Raw genomic sequence first — 18,084 nt, forward strand, 5'->3', positions numbered from 1 at the left:
CCCAACAGTTCTTCAGGCTTTATTTGCCCCAAGTTTCTCCTTCACATTTGACAACTTGGTATTTCTTTCATTCTTAGAATTCCTCCTCCCAGCCTTAAGACACTACCATCTAGAATCTCACCCTTTTGCAGAGTCTTAACCTCTTCTTCCTCCCCCTGGATAAGATGGCCCTTCCTAGGAAACTGAAGACTGGAACCATGCTTTCACACTAGGTTGAAGAAAGGCTTTGATGAAAGCATATGACTAAGTTGAGGGCACAGACCCTAGGCAACAGGGTAAATGTTGAACTCACTATGCTCAAGGCTCAGAGAAGAACCAGAACACTCTGGAGCAAAAAAAGCCTTGAAGGTCATCTGCGTCACCTGCATTTCAGTAAGAATGAGCAATACATTATAATATCCAGCCTCTCAAATTTTTCAAAGTCAAAGGTGTCTTCTGTGACAGCAGGCCAGCTGTGGCACTAGTATCACTTAGGATACATCTGGTTTGGAGAAAAGTTAGAGTTCTCAAAGCAAGTTGAAAAGGCTTAACTGGGAAGAGAAAAGTATAAAGTACATGTGAAATGACTCCTATAAAAGTTTTAAAAATCACAATCTGTAATAGATTGTGTTGGTAAGGAAGGGGAATCGATGGATAATGGCAAAGTTGTTATCTTAAGAATGGCCAAGTGCCGACCAGGCACAGTGGCTCATGCCTGTAATCCCAACACTTTGGGAGGCCGAGGCAGGCAGATCACAAGGTCAGGAGTTCGAGACCAGCCTGACCAACATGGTGAAACCCCATCTCTACTAAAAATACAAAAATTAGCCAGGCTTGGTGGCATGCCTGTAATCCCAGCTACTCAGGAGGCTGAGACAGGATAATCACTTGAACTCAGGAGGCGGAGGCTGCAGTGAGCCTAGATCATGCCACTGCACTCCAGTCAGGGCGACAGAGCAAGACTCCATCTCAAAAAAAAAAAAAAAGAACAGCCGAGTGATGCTATGTGTGAGATGGGGAAGGTCGACTGGAATTAGACCTCAGCTCTGCTGCATATGTGCCTAGTAGTTTAACATTCTGCGTTGGGTTGATGACAGGAAGAGAGAAGCTGGAAATGGATACCTAAAACTAAGCTTTCCATAAGGAATTAACAGTTCATTTCAATATTCTTAATGCATGCTTTAATGTAAGAGAATGACTTGGTACTCTGGAAGTCATCAAATGTCATTAACAAAAGAACTGGGAGACTTGGGCAGAAGGACTGATGGGGGCACCAGTGTGCCTCAACCAGAAATGCTTTCAGAAAGGTCAGCAGGTGGGTGGGGGTGGTTATCAGAGGATCACAAGTGGCTGTTACAACTGGTCACGGTGCGATCAGTGGCACAGCAAGCCCCATAGATCTGAAGTAGTAAGATGCTGCAACAGTTAGTTTTTATAAAAGTAACATGCCATGCATTTTCTATAGTTTCCTTTTTCACTTAAAATAACTTTGAAACTTATCTGACAGTAAAAAATTCTGTTAAGCTCCTTTGGCATAATTTCAAGTCTTTTTCTGCAATTAAACTCACCAAGAACTATCTGTAATCCTGGAGGCAAATTATAAAAATAAAACCTCTCTGATTTTAAGTAGCTCATGGTATTAAAACACAACTCTAGGTTTTGCTTCCAACAGAAACAATGGAAAAGTTTTAGATTTTGCAGTTCTGCAGACTGCAGTATAAATTCCTGAAATGCTTGCTTCCCACCGGGGGGCTGCTGCACAGCCTCTGCAGCTGTGGAGGCCGCGGGCTCCCCTAACTCTTCCAAATGTCAGGCTGATGGGAGAACAGCAAAGATCCATCGGAAGGGAGTCGGAGCTTTTATGTTGTTAGAAAAAGGCTTTCAGTGGTTTTGACTGGATAATTCCAAATCTTAAGAAAGGGCTTCCCAAATAAACTACACCAAATTCAAGATAAGAAAGCATTAAGTGTCCTTACCTTCTTTGGAGCCTCAAAAAGTGTTGTGGCATGAACAAAACGATGTGGGAGAATAATTAAATATAAACAAGCTGCTGACCTATTCTACTTTATAATCAATTTCTAGGTTTCCTTCTCATGTTTTTTTAGTAGCCTGAAAAATGTACCTAAAATCTGAAAACCTTAAATAATGAAGAGGCAACTACAAAATAAAGAACCTAATTCAAGTTACGGACTCAGCCCCCTGTGGCTGAAAAAACCAAAGCAGGAGGTGTTGTAGAAGAGGTGTGTTTCCAGTGCCTGGCAACCCTGAAAACCGAGGAGACGGCCACACCCTCGAGAACTTCTTACTCTCAGCTAAGAAGAAAATCATGTTTCCCCCTTTAAAGCCCATGACAAATTTTACAATACTGCATCCTGATGAAGTAACTACAACATCATTTTTAAATATTTTCAAGGAGTAAAAATCTGACATAAATATGCAACAAGATACAATGAAAACACTCAAACTTCATTCTTCACATTTGGTTACAGAAATGCCCATACGAACAATGGCCAAGCCACATGACTAATTAATCAAACCAGGCTATGCTGTACCCACAGAGATAAATTTAAGGAACATCAAGAGGATATACATTCAGATTTTGGCAGGTGGCTCCCAGTGAGACAGTATTGATAAGAGTATGGTATCTCTACCTGCTAGTATTCTCTCAGACGAGCACTTGGTTACATTACACACACACAAAAAAAAACACATGAGTTTTCATAAAGAAAATACCAACAGAAGTAAAATTAACAAGATAACTGAAAATGTTTTTATTGGTTGAGATAAAATATAACATTTTAAAATTTTGTAAAATTTGCAGTTTTACAAGTGCTATTTGGAAAAAGCCTCTACTTGGCCTGGATGGCAAAAAGTACTGCTCAAGTGTTGTCTACTGCCTACCCATACGACTCAGGAAAACCATTCAAGAAAAAACCACGATCCCCAGTAACATCAAACCCACAACGGACACACAGTTAAAAAGACTTTAAAGGGATTAAAAATACAACAGATACTATTAAATAGCCATAAATGCTCAGCATTCAAATTACCCCTGTTAACCTTCTGGTAGACATCTTTCAACTGTATGCAACACATCACTTCAAACAAAAAAATTAATGTTTCCTCTTTCCAAACAGTCACATACCCCATATTCTTTTTTTCCTGTTCACTGCACTTGGTTATTATACCCATCATTATTTAAATCAAATATCTAATTTAAACAATCATGTTGAGTGCCTGCCGGTATTAACCTAAGGGTGGATGTCTTGGCAGTTGGCTGGGATAATCATTCTTTATTTCCGCTTTATATTTTACTTCTCTTAAAAATGCAAAGACTAAGCAACGGCATTTGAATATGCCACATTTTAGCAGAGGTTTATAAAAACAAGAGCATTTACAGAGGTATTAAGCTACCTAATCACTCGGCCTACCATGAAATGAGGCACTTTTATTCCAGCACAGGTTTTCAGACTCAGCCCCACTGTAGCTGATCAACCAGATCCCACCGCTGTGGAAGATCTCAACTGCACCCAGCCACCACCCGCCGGCAGCTGAGCCTCTGTCAGCACTTACGGACCGACACACCATCCACATAATCGCTCCAAGGAAAAAGACCTGGGACCTCTTCAGGCTTCTGCATGCACACTGGCTGGCACAAACTGTTCCCCTCTGGTAAACTCAGAGCTGCCAAGGCTGTCCTTCAGATTGAAGAGCAGGATGAAACTAAAACATACTCTCCACATAAACTCTTTTAAATCACAAGTTACATTTAAATTCAAATCTAGATTTTTTTTTTTTTGGAGACAGAGTCTTGCTCTGTCACTCAGGCTGGGGTGCAGCGGTGCAATCTCAGCTCACTGCAACCTCTGCCTCCCGGGCTCAGGCGATTCTCCTGCCTCAGCCTCCCAAGATGCTGGGATTACAGGCATGAGCCACCATGGCCCAGCTAATTTTGTATTTTTAATAGAGCGGGTTTCACCATGTTGGTCAGGAGTTTGCTGACCCCAGGTGATCTGCCCACCTGGACCTCCCAAAGTGCTGGGATTATAGACGTGAGCCACCACACCCAGCTTAAATCCAGATTTTTAAAATAGATCTCCACCTAAATACAAAATTCTACTAGCCTATTCAGCAACGTGTATCTCATTCTCAGATGTGCTAGCTATTCAGGCTATATCAGACTACTATTCAAATTTAGCCCAAACTTATTATTCTTGATAGATTTTTTAAAAATTTCTTGAGTACTTTGTAAAGTTTCTGGAATTATGGTAAAGAAGTATTCTGATAATTTTCTTTGGCTGCTTATTAGCTATACAACACTTATGAGCTAAAGGGAATACAAATATGTATTACTACAAAGATGTCTATAATGAAAGAATTTAAAATTGGTGTTACATACCTGTTTAACTTTGCAAAAAACAGGCCCCTCTGCAGAAACGCCCTACTAATGTTAACAAGAAGCAAATTTTGAGTGGAAAAGATCTTCCAGAGAATCTGTATTTCACTAAAAATAGAGAAAAAAGAAGGGAGGGACAGTGAAAGCAGCAAGGAGTCAGGAGAGAAAGAGAAGGAGAAGAGAGGGAGGAGGGGAGGATGAAAAGTACTATCCACCCAGGTAAAGCCGGGAAGCCTGAGGAGCGCATGCTGTGGACCTGGCCTTGCTAACAGGCTCTGGCACTGAGAATGGAGCCTTTCAGAAGCACACAATCTTCCCTGGTGCTGGTCTCCAAGGATTATCCCACATTGTCCCCGAGCTGATGCTTTTCTATTTTTTGCCAATATAGGCGTAAAATAATGCCCACAGGGAACAAATTGAGCCTGGGAGGAAGGCTCACAGAGGACCACGGCCTGAATCAGACTTGAGTCCTTCCTAGACCAGTATCCATGGCTGGTGGAAAGAGTCTCTCAACCTACACACTCATTTCACCTGCTCCCAGCAGGTTCCTGTGTCTCCAAGGTTACCCGTGCTCCCTGCAAAGAGCTGACCCTAACTGAAGTGAGACAGTGGCTAGGCTCTTGTCCCCTTCCCCAGTGTGGTGGTGGCACTCAGAATAAAGTAGGTCCTCAAGATAAGTTTGGTCTTCAAAAACAGAAACCCATAAAAGTGAAATAGCATGAAATGCTGCTCCGCAGCCCTTGGACCATGACTTGCTTAACGAGAAATAATCCCATTCGAAGCAAATGGGAACCAGCTCTAATATATACTGGTAATACTGATCTGATACTGTCGTCAAAGAGAAGTAAATGAGGTAATGCACAAAACGAATGCCACATAGTGCCTGGCACAGACTCAATAAATGGAATCGATTGTAAGGAGTATCCACAGATTCTACTAAACAAATCACAGAAAGTGCACGCCTACAAATCTAAATTGTCGGCATATGTTCCTTCATATGAAGACAATGGCATTCTGCTTCCACTAACAAATCCTAATTCATCCATTTGTTTTGTTCATTTGTTCTCCACTGATTCACATGATCCCACCCAGGTATTATTATAAAAATGTACAAGTCCAATGAGGACAGAAGTTTGAGAGAATTCTGTCACTCACTCACTCACTCATGTCCACATCAGTATATATTAATGCTCTAACAGTGTAAGCTGTGAGTGTATTTCGTTTTTAAAGTCTGTAACCTACTGATTGTATTGCTTTAACTGTCTCTGCTTGAGTCTGAAAAGTGAACATACAGGTTCACTGTGGTGGTTCTTAATCTTTCGGAAAGGAGACTTCAGACCCCTCTGAGTATCAAGTAACACCTAAGGCCCTTCTCCCCAGACATTCACAAATGGACGTAAACACAACATTTGGTAGACAACATCGGGGGTCAGGGACTCCTGTGTTATTACAAAGTTAAGCTGTGAGTTTGTACAAGCATTGTGTATTAATAGAAGGAATGTACCTGTGTGATCCCTGAAAAAGAACTCCAACTCTTCAGAATACCCAGTCAAGATGCTGCTCAGATCATCAGGGCATTTCTTGCCAGAAAACTGATTATCATCAAATTAATTAGCACCTTCTAAGAAAATGGTTATTTCACCCATTTGGTTTTTTTCTGATTTCACCCCCAGAAAGACTATTTAAAAAATCTGGCATATACAGTCCTGAAACTGCTCCCACACAATTATTTTCAGGGCTGTCTGATAATTTAATACCTAAGAAAATGTTAAGAAAAATTCATTCACATAAAATCCTCTTATAACTGTCATGAGTGCTTTGGACCACAGAAAGGTAAGACAAGCAAACAGTGAGATATGTTTGCTTCTGCCCAGGCAAATGGAACAAAATAAATTCCAAGAGTTACCTAATGCACCAACCTATGCCACCACAGGTGTCCTCGTTTGGGTAACAGTGAAACAAGACAGCTTTTAAGAGACAAGCAGGTTTCTTGCACATAAAGAATTCCTTAATGCCACGATGTATCTAGTTGCGGATCCAAAGAGGCCCTTTACTCTTATCTAATTTGAAATCAACTGAATTCACTCCACGATCCGAAAGGAAAAAGTACGGATTTTAAGAGAACATGTTACACAAGATGGCAAAACTGTTCATTTTTTTGTTTTAGAAGTGTGCCAACCGGCCAGAGAACGGCAGTTACCACGGAATGAATTTTGCTGGTGCCCACCATTACAATGGGACGAACCAAAGGTCAGTGTGCCAGGAATATTCCTGTAACGTTCTCGCCTAATGCTCACAGCAACCCTGTAGGGTAGGTAGCTCATATTCCCGTTTTATAGACAGGCAAATTAAAGACCCAAACATGGGGAGTAACCCACCTGAAATCACAATGCTATTAACTGGTGGAGCTGGTGCTTGAATCTGGTCTCTTAATTCCAAGGCTATGTTCTGGTGTATCACAATAAATTCTGCATACTGCACATCTCCTAACACTCAAGGTATACCCGGTATACCTGGGTCAGCAATTTTTCCCCTTTTCCCTCCACCCAACATACACGCACACTTCTGGCTCATTTTAAACAAGCTATCCATTTTCAAAGTACTGATCAATCTGCATCTAATGCAAAAGCAACAGTGAAGGCCAAGCAGTATATTCCCACCCACTAAAAAAAAATTTTAGGTAGGTTTTTTTTTTCTTTAATGTGCTTAACATAGAAACTGAAGAGTAGGGGGAAGCACAAGAATAATTCGCTATGAAAACAAAGTTCACCAATTCCATGTCTTTTTGACAATCACCCATGAGATTTATAAGACCCTGTCTTTAAAACTTAAAAGGATCAGACAGAAATTCAAGTATCACTTTTTCTTGATTTAGTATTTTCTGCACTCTACTACAACCCCAAATTTTATCTTGGCATGCAGACAGTAATTTACATTCTCTTCTATCCTGAATTCCTGGATTTATAGTAACTAAAAATAGATATTATGCTTACCAAAGTTGATCTTGTTATCAAACATGCCCATGACCCATCTAACAAGGGAAGGACACTGTGGATCACACCTTCAGCAATTAACAAAATTCCTAAAATCAAGTAGATTTGGAATCTTCAACCCCTGGTCCAAAAGTCCAAGATTGAGACTACTGACAACATATGATATTTATTATTACTTTTTACTTATTTTCTTGGATATCAGAGGGAAATTGTAATTTCAACATTAGCGCTAATCCTACAAAAATTACAGTCCATTGTGTGTAAATAGTCTAGGAGATTGTTCCACGTGTAAAAGATCAAAACTACAACTATTATCATCATGGTGCTGCTCACAGCGTAAACCTGCCATAGAAGGTTAGAAGACTTAGGACCCAGCTATTACCAACATTAACATCCTCACAGCAAAAGTACCAAGGCAAGAGGTGGACAGCAGGAACCCTCATTTCTCACAGGCTCTTAGACATTCTGCTTATGGCCAGTAATCTCTTTATTCCAGAGAAGCAGGCTCTGATAATCCCATACATGAAAGACGAAAATGTAGTCAACAGAACCAGAAAGGCATATCCAAACTGGCAAGAGAATGAGAACTGAACCTGAGAGGCCAAATGGTAAAAAGAATAACAAAAGGCTCAGAAATTGCATTGTTGCCCATTCTGAATGGCAGTGCAACTTCAAACATTGCACATATTCCGTTTTGGGGTTCTAAACATCGGTGAACAAACCAGTTTGCCTTCATTTTTGTGGCATGTGGTGTCTCAGGAAATCTACAAAAGACTGCCCCAAGAGGTAGGATTATAAATACAAGAAAAAAGATTGTTTATCGCTGTAGTTTTAATTTTTAAAAAAAAAAAAAAAAGAGTGCAGGCGAATTTTAGCCTAAGCAATGCTGTATTAGTTTTCTTTTTAACTGGTCAATCCTTTGCTACTGTCCATAACTGGTAACAGACAGCTAATTCATTGAGAGTGCAATTAGTTTTTCATCCTTCAGACATTGATTAAACTAATAAGAACATATAAAACTGAAAGTTATCTAAGTATCAAACTAGCAGTATTTTAGATGTTATATTCTTATCTTATAAACTGTGTTATTTTTTATACCACACAAATTATCTTATTCATTAGAATAAATCTCTTGCCTCTGAAACTATTCAAATATTCTCATATTAAAAATAAAAATGGTATGTACTTTTAATATATAAGCATCTAAAATAACTACACATTGACTAGATTATTAAAACTTTCATCAAAATATTTTTAAATTTCAGGATCATGGCCACAGAAGCAGGAAATAGCAAGCAGCTACAATAAATGCTCCAGAACACTGAGAATTTTCTAGTCTCTTACCCAGAATCCCTCAGAATACTAAACACACACCAAGTTTTAACCTTTTAAACAAAGTTACCTTCTCCTGTTTTTCAAAGAACAGGTTAGAATAGAAAGAAAAATGCTAAAGAACTTTGAAAAATGAAAGTATAGATTACAAACTGCAGTTTTGCCTTGCCTACAGTATGTTTGGGGGGTTGGGGAGGTGTTAACTACTTACTACGTCTTTTTTTTTTGAGACAAAGTCTCACTCTGTCGCCCAGGCTGGAGTGCAGTGGTGCAATCTCAGCTCACAGCAACCTCCGCCTCCCGAGTTCAAGCGATTCTCGTGCCTCAGCCTCCAGAGTAGCTAGGATTACAGGTACCAGCCACCACCACGCCCAGCTAATTTTTGTATTTTTAGCAGAGACGGGGTTTCACCATGTTGTCCAGGATGTTCTCTTACTCCTGACCTCAGGTGATCCACCCACCTCCGCCTCCCAAAGTGCTGGGATTACAGGTGTGAGCCACCGCACCTGGCCACTACTTACGAAGTCTTTAAGGAACAATCGAATGAAGTACTCTCAGTAAAAGTTCCAAGTAGAAAAAGCCATATTATGTTTGGCTACAAACTCAAGCAGCTTTAAAAATTTTATATAGACACATATATTCTAAGAATCTATTGTGTGATAAAGACAATGAGGAAATCAACGCGTGCCCCTTCTTAGGAAAATTCAGGAGTCCACACGGATAGGTTATAGGGTGACTGTTTTAACCTTCTGGTCTCCTTTAATGGTTCTCCTCTGGAATGAGTCAAGCAGCTAGAACAGGAAAGCTTTATCAGCAAACAAAACCTCTGAAGAAGGTACTGCTTCAAATAGTTCATGTGCATTTCTCTTAAATGAAAAAGTAAAAAAAAAAAAAAAAATTCTACCCCCCTCTGCAAATAAACAAAATGTCACCACCCAAAACTGAAAAACAAGCAGGATATAACTCAATTATATCCACAAACAAATCAGAATTGCACTTACAGTTTCTGTAATTAATCTTTAGAGTACACGTTAATTAAAGCGTGTTCATCATCTGTAACATTCAACTTAAGAAAACTTTAAAATGTGTATTTTTATTGGTGGAACAGTCAGACTGTTAAGCCAGTCTCAACACAAGGCCAATGCTGCAGAGCTGGAAGCTGAAGCTTCTCATCAATAAGACAAAATGAAAGAGCTCTAGAATCCTTGACTCTGCACTGCAGAGGGAGTTGGGCAAAAGCAATGTCTCACTGTGCTCTTTTGGTTTCAAAACTAATGCCAAAATAACATAAAACCCAAGAGAAAGAAAATATTCATTAGAAACTTAAACCAACAAATATGTCATTTAAAAAATACCTGATAGACAACAGCTGGAAAGGGGTGAAAATGCAATCTGTGTTTTAAAAAACTGTTTATTTGGGGTGCTCAAAATACAATATACCTATGCAATCCATAAATCTCCAAAGCAAAAACAGCTGAAGGTGTCGCCATGACTGGGCTTTCCTACACCAAACACTTCACTTAACCATAGTCTTGGTATTTAGGATTAAAGTGGGCACTTCTTACAGTGAGCAGTGAAAATACACCCTGGCCAGTTAGTAAAGCAAATAAAACATGGCAAATTACACAGTATAACTGTCCTACTTACAAACGTTATGCATAAAAACTGGATTTAGAGAGACAGAGCCTTTTACTTAGGACCTTGTGTGAACTTGGCCGAAGTATGAAGCCCCACGGAGCATCGGTTTCCTCTTCTACAAATGAGGATACGGATCTTAACTTTGCAGGGTTATTGGGAGGATTAGCTATGGTATACACAGGGCAACCAGCACAATACTAGAAACAAGTGTAATTGCTGTCATTGTCACCATCAATAGAAATGAGTGATTCACAGCATAATGACATGATGTGCAAATAAGTGTCAAGTCATGACATATGTCCATATCAAAATACACTGTAATAAATGAATTCAGCCAAGAACTCTTGTATGAAAACTGGTTTAATCTGAGTGGCAAAAAAAAAAAAAAAAAAAAAAAAAAACCAGCTACTTTCAGTATTTCTCTTTTCCACTTAGAGAAACAATAGCATTTTCAAGTAACTTTTGCTTCTCCAGGTCATTCAGCTCCTCTAAACTATTTCAACCAAATTATGAACACTAATGAAACACTCTGAGCCAGATGGATGGCCAAAATAAAACTTTAGGCCTGTACTTGGCAGCACGTGAAATATAAACAAGCCATCTGAATGCCAACAAAGTACCACGCCAGTCCACCTGAAACTTCAACTTCAGTTCTCCATACAACCTTTAACTAAAAGAAATGTCTATTTTTAACCTCGACAATGGTGTTCTTGGGATATTTATCCAATTTCTCAATTCTTTTTTGAGAAGGAGTCTCTCTCTGTCGCCTGGGCTGCAGTGCAGTGGAGCGATCTCAGCTCACTGCAAGCTCCGCCTCCCGGGTTCATGCCCTTCTCCTGCCTCAGCCTCCCAAGTAGCTGGGACTACAGGGGCCCGCCACCATGCTTGGCTCATTTTTTTGTTTTTTGTTTTTTTTTAGTAGAGATGGGGTTTCACCATGTTAGCCAGGATCGTCTTGATCTCCTGACCTTGTGATCCACCCGCCTCGGCCCCCCAAAGTGCTGGGATTACAGGCATGATCCACCGCGCCCGGCCTCCAATTCCTCAATTCTTTAGAGGCAACTTTAAATACAAAGCTACACCGTGTGCATGCCTGTAATACCAACTATTAGGGAGGCTAAGGTAGGAAGACAGCTTGAGCTCAGGGGTTCGAGTCCAACCTGAGCAACACAGAAAGACTGTCTCTACAAAATAAATAAATAAACTTTAAAAGTTATTTTATTTAAAAATAAAATAACTACACCCTCCTCTCTATAATGCTCCCACGAACATTAAGTTTGAATATCGTAACAGCTATCTGTAAACTGGAACATGAAATTGCCTAGGGAAAAAAAAAACACTTCAAGAGTTTTAAAAAAAATAAAAATTCATCATTTGGAAAAATAACCTAGTGTTCATATTTAAGGAAAACACAGGAAACTGAGTTTTTTACTTTCAAATTATAAGTGGATTTGTTAAAATCAACTAAACTATTTTGAACCAACTATAAGGGTCTTGTTACCTCTTTTATATTGTTTAGAAAATTTAATCATAATCAAACCTTTTTTCTGTATTAGGCAAGTCTCACCTTCCAATTTACATATGGACAAGAGAACCAAAATAACAATCTAAAAATAGGGCACAGCATGGTTCCCAATACACTCAATTATGATATTTAAAACTTTTAAATCATGGATGTTAGGATTTTTGCAAATTCACCCACTAAAATACAGTTGAAAAATTTGCAAAATGCTTTGAAAAATTTAAGTTAATCCACATAATTTCCCTGTAAACAAGGATAGACATAAGAATTAAAGGCACGAAACGAAAATACTGACCAACATTTTCATCTAAATTTGGAGCAATTTAGTAGCAGCAGCAGAACTGCAAATTTTTTTTACAATTCCCTAACTCCTACTGTTGAAAAAGTACTAATTAAAACCATACTGAGCTCTTAAAAACAGACCACCACAACAGCAGCAGAGTTCATCCTGGCATACAACCACTAGAGATGGAACATTCAATGCTCAGCAAAAGGCACCCTCAGCTAGGAGGCAGCCAGAAAGCTACAGCAGAGACAGGCCCCTCTAAGACTGACCAACCCGGAAACAGCTCATTTGTGTCTAATGCCACAAGCTTGCCAGCATAAAGCCGAACACAGGAACACACTGCCATGTCCAAGCACTCCACATCCTGCTCCAGCACCTGCAAACAGGAACTACAGGCCAGTGCCCTGTAAGTCAGCGGGCACAGAACCTGCCCACCAGGCACCCAGTAAGCATAGGGCCCATCTATCATCATCCTCAGACACCAGAGTCAGGCCTCTGTCATTCAGCTTGGAGCCTGAAACACAGCTGCTGGCTGCTACGAAAGGTTAGGAGATCAAACTCCACGGAAGCCCGTCCACTCTCTGCGTTTATTAAATGTATTCTCTAATTTCAACTTTAAATGGAACCAATGTTGTCACTTCTGTAGTTGTCAACTGCATGTAGAAGTGGACAAAAAGCTCCATATCATATAGAAGAAAAGGCATGGGAAACCTGGTTCAAATTCCAACTGTGACACTCACTGGTAGGGCGATCTTGGACAAGTTATCCAATTTTGCAAAGTGTCCATTTCCTTCTCTCCCACATCAACCAGAACACCCACTAAGTCTGACCTGCGCATGGCTGTCATGAAACAGACTGGAGACTCTGCACTGGAGGAGGATGGTGCCTGCTGTAGTCATCTCTCTCATCTCCCCCAACAACCAACCCAGCCACTTGGTGCGGCACCAAAGGGCCAATATATGTCCATTTGCAGAACTGAGTTTCATAATCCAAAAATACTCATGTAGGCTTCTACGTGAGTAGAACTACTAAAAGAACTGGGTCCCTCTTCCCGGAGCCCTCAGCCCCTAGAACGTCTGTGTCATTTATGTCACAACCCCAGAATGGTCACCCCTGACCTCCCACCTACAGTCAGGCCATACCTCCCCCACCCACCCTACAAAACACTATTGACAAGGTTTACCTACTTCATCTGTTGGCCTTACTCCCCACTCTCCAGAATGTGAACAGGGACCCTTGTCATTTTAGTTCTTTGCTTAAACTCCAGCACCCAGAATAGTGCCTGACACAGACACAAGGAATACTTGTTAAATAACAGAGAGGAAGACCATCCAGACAGTTACAACTTCTCAGGCCCCAAGGTTCCTCCTGACGTCCTTCTCCTTCCTCTCTCTGTTCTGAAATGTCCCCATCCTGCCACCCTTTCTACATAAAGGCTCCCTGGCCAGCCCAGCTCAGCATCCCTTTTTCCTTCTCTTAGGGAGGGCCAATAGTCCTTACTGCCTATACAATCCGTGTTGCACTTTTTTTTAGACTACCTTAGACTGAGTTATCTTTGCATGTGGCTCTCTTACCTCCCTATATTTTAAGTTTCTAAAGACTTGTTATTTAGCACCTTTACAGAAGAATTTCAAATATACACAATTTCAAAAAACTTGAGTGTTCTTCACAGTACCAAGATTTTTAATTTAAATTCTGATTGTAGAGACAGATAAAATATTACTTTGCTAAGCTGATTATAATAACTGTTCTGTGGTGTCTAAACGTCGCTGAGATAAATACTTATAAACTAGTTGATATTCTCAGGTACTACTTACGGTTTTTAGGAAGGACTATCTGAACCTACTAACTGACCTTAAGGAACTTGTTCTTTATAATTCATTACTGATTTTGTTATAAACCTTCTGTCTTCTTCTCTGTCCAGCTTTCAGGTATAAAACTTCTTGCTGCTATAAATATACACTCTTCTCTCTCAATCTGCTGTGAACAGCGAGGTCAATAGGTTAGAACCTAGGCCTAAAACAAGGGTGAATCAGCACAGAATAGGGCTGTGACGTAGGAAGGAAGAGGGAAAGAAGAGACCCAGTGCTTATTTTGAGCTTACACAGGTGCTCCATAAATCCCCATTGATTAAATGAGTCACCAACTCAGTCGTTCCTCCGCAAGTAGCAGGGAAGTAAACGCCAGCCATGTTGGAGAGTTGGTACTTACAGTTCCCAAGAGCCCACAGCCTCACAGAGCATGCTTCTATTATATCACTTGCTCTTGACAACTTTGTGAGGTTAGGTGGCACAACCATCATCGATATGATGATATTCCTTTTTCAGGCTAGGGAAACTTCATCTCAGAAAGGTGACATGAGTTGTCCAAAGTCGCACACCTGGTAAATGCCCAGGCATCCCGTCTTTTTCATTCCTTCCACCAAGCCCATTTGTAGAAAGCCACTGTTGTTTCCCCAGGTAAAAGAATTTCAGGTAAGGCTCTTATGTAACTGATAGAGCAAACACTGCTATTATAATCTACACTCTGGAAGAGCATTTGCCAACAGTCATTGCTTACTGCTAACAAGCAAATTCAATTTCTCATTTGTCTCCAAAACAAACAGGGGACAGAGATCAAGAAGATGAGAAATACTTCTAAATTTGGCTGTTTCAATGCTATTTTATAATTGTAATTTTTCTGTGGTTCACATTAAAATAGCCTGAAACACCGGACACTAAAAACTCTCCTTGCTCTCTACCTGAAAGCTTAATCTATTCCATCTAAGGAACTTATTTTTCATTGCATAGAGGCTGCTCAGATGTGTAAAAAGTGAAGAAGCTCAATTACAAAACTGGGAATCCAAATTAAACTCCAGTTTAAAATGCCTGATGTATATCCATCTTTGGCCCATGGTAAAATTGCATGCTCCACGGTCGGAGCCAATATGAACTGTGTTCTCACCGCACTGCATTCTTTTCCTTTCTAAAACATTTGTGTGAGTCCTTGTCAATCAATTAATATTTATTGAGGGCCTACTACATGCCAACCATCTAGGCGCTGATCAGGTATTTACTGATTTAATGTTTGTCTTCCCCACTAGACTACAGGCGCCATGAGAAGAGTTACCACTGCTTTTTCACTCATCACTGTGTGCTACAACCCAGCAGAGAGCCTAATACACAGCAGGGGCTCAATAAACATTAGATGAATGAATGAATATGGGGAGGGGAGGGGAGGAGAAAGGAGATGTGAGGAGGGGAGAGAGGAGAGGCCACTCCTTTGTATGTAAAGAAACCAGGGCTTTGCTCTGCCCAAACACGCCTTATGATCCACCAGCGATCTGATGAATTCTGAAAGGCACCACATGCAATGCACAGCTGTAAGTACAGCAGCTGTCATGCAAAGGAGCTGAAGTCCAGAACTATGAAGAATTCAGCCCTTTGTTTTTCTCTGTCTCATAATGAAAATGAAGTCAAGCCCACTGTCAATCTACCTGTCGGCTCTATGTATTCAACATGCGGCTTTCAGCAATACTAAGTTAACATTGCCTCTGAATGACATTTATGTTGATTCGCTCTCTGACATCACTGCCTGAAAAAATACTACTTAAATGTTTGAGGTCACACATAAGACCTAAATAGAACTGAGTTAATACTTAAAAAAAAAAAAAAAAAAAAGACTCCATTTCAGGTCTTTGAAAGCTATAAATTGGTTTTAACTGAGTATTTAATTTAAAAGTAAAAAAGGTTTGACTCATTATTTAAACTGTCCAAAGCTTAAGTCTTAGAGAGCAAACAGATCTCTTTACCAGCAAGCTGTTAAACACAGACTGTAAGTTCCAAGAGAGAGCTTTGCAAAAGCATAAGTCTTTTAATTAATTGAAACCTAGGATTCTGAGTTATAGGCTGCTCAGAGTAGTACAAAATAATAGGATAATAATAAATATGAACTATTTAAGTCAATACGAAACACCAACAGTCTACCCAGGTATAAAAATGCAGATATCAAGTTCATATATCACTAATAAAACAGAAAGTATATGTTCAAGTTTTTCCCCAAATCTGACTAAGAGAAAAATAAACAGATAAACAAAAAAGCAAAAGAGTAATGACATATGTTCTAAACATGCACACCAAAGTATGCCAAACAGAGAAAAGCGTTAAAGTAAGGTTGCTATTAAACTACAAATCTATTTAAGTATAGGAGTTAGTTATGATTAGTGGCACAGTAAAGAGAGTCCTGTCCTCCCCAACTCCAGCCCCCTACAAATAACAACTTACCTGGAAGGCTGGTAACATTAGTTGTAAACAAAAGGAATACTAAATAAAGGAACAAGTTGAATTACATAAAAAGTTTTCACTGCAAACAACTAAGCACTAAGCCCAATATTAACAAAATCCCAGAACTCAGTTAAAAGTTTAAAAAAAAAAAAAAAAAAACCTGGGAATTTTCTAGACTCTGATCATCTGATTCAGGATCAAAAGCATTGAACGCTCTAAAGCAGTGACTAAATCACATTCAATAAATAGACAATGCATATTCAGTAAAAGGCCTACTAACTGTCTCACGGGGAAATTAATTGTATTTCCATTTTGTGGTGATACACAAAGCATACATACTTGAAAAATCAGAACAGGCTTCTTGCCTACATTCCTTAAAGTCGATTTTAACATTTTCCTAAATCGAGTTTACGACATGATTTTATTTACAGTATGACTTCCACAACTCGCTTTGCAATGTTCTGGGTAAAGAAGAGGCTCGTTCGTTCAGATGACTAAAAAAATCTACTTAACACCTCAGGCGAGCAAAAAAAAAAAAAACCCACAAATCTGTATTTGTATCAATAAGAAACTATCATACTGTGCTTTGGCATATTTTCAAACTGGGAATCTATGAACGATTCCTGAATTCACATTAAAATTCTTCATTAAAAAAAAAAATTCCCAACGTTGTCAGTATGCCAGCTGGAAATATGATACAGCCAACCAAACTATTTTCCTACCCAGAAACTATCCCCTTCCTTTTTAAGTGTGACTACACTTTTACCTTTTGTTCGAAATCATCAGAAGTCGTAAAACTATGAGAATTGAGTCAAAACGACAAAACCACACGCTCTCTAACTTCCACATCCCCCTGGGCATCCTTTCGGAAGCCCTCCCCGCCGCCTCCTGTCTCTGTCTCTGCCTCCCCCACTCCCCCACCCCGACTCCGCCGCCGACGCGGCCCGCGTCCTGCGCGGCGGGCCCGAGTCTGCGGAGCCGGGGCTGTCACGCCAGCCGCGAGAGGACTACAGCGCCCGCCGTGAGCGCAACTGCGGAGCGCGGCTCGGGGTGCCAGCGGGAGAATGTCCGGCCCCGAAGCGGCGTCCGCGCACTTTCCGCCGCCCGGGAGCTAAGTCACAAGTTAGGAAACAGCCGGAGCGCGCGGCGGCCGTGATTCAGCAGCGGGGCCGGCCGGCAGGGCGGGAGGGCGGCGATCGCAGGGCCTGAGCGGGACCGCGGGGCCGGGGCCCGGCCGAGTCCGGAAAAGGTCACCGAGACGCCGCGGGCGCCGCCGCCCGAGCCCGCGACCCGCCTCGCGGTCGGGCCAGCAGCGGCGGGGGCGGCAGGGCGGCGTCCCAGACGGGCGTGGCGCCGGGACCGGGCGGGCGGGCGGGCCGGGGGCTCCTACCTTTCCGGCTCTTGGGGGAGCTCCGCTTGCTCCGGGCGCTGGCTCGCTCTTCCTCAATCGCAGCTGCTATCTCAGGGTTGTCTTCCCCATTGTACCAGACCAGGAGCTCCTCGCCCGGCGCGATTGGCTGCGGGGAAAGAAGAGACAAGCGCCGGGCCAATCAGAGCGGCGGTTGTTGGCGGGGGCGGGGCGCGCACCGGGACGCGGGCGGGAGCGGCGCCGATGGCAAACAGCTGTCGGCGGCGTCGCGCGCACCCGGCCGGCAGGAAGGGCTCCCGGCCCCGTG

The 18,084-nt window shown here is 41.3% G+C and overlaps 1 protein-coding gene across 4 annotated transcripts in view; it reads right to left on the reverse strand.

Moving 5' to 3' along the window:
• Nucleotides 1–18,084, reverse strand: part of PRDM2 (PR/SET domain 2) — a 128,272-nt gene that overhangs the window by 58,575 nt on the left and 51,613 nt on the right. For 3 of the 4 annotated variants that reach the window (XM_015114972.3, XM_015114644.3, XM_015114702.3), the window contains exon 6: nt 17,799–17,925. In XM_015114972.3, coding sequence (XP_014970458.2) covers nt 17,799–17,925 — 127 coding nt within the window. Of the gene's footprint in view, nt 1–17,798; nt 17,926–18,084 lie in introns of those variants that run through there. The other variant, XM_077973683.1, reaches the window with a different exon arrangement.

This window comes from Macaca mulatta, chromosome 1 (assembly GCF_049350105.2).
Source record: "Macaca mulatta isolate MMU2019108-1 chromosome 1, T2T-MMU8v2.0, whole genome shotgun sequence".
In the NCBI taxonomy this organism is placed as follows: domain Eukaryota; kingdom Metazoa; phylum Chordata; class Mammalia; order Primates; family Cercopithecidae; genus Macaca; species Macaca mulatta.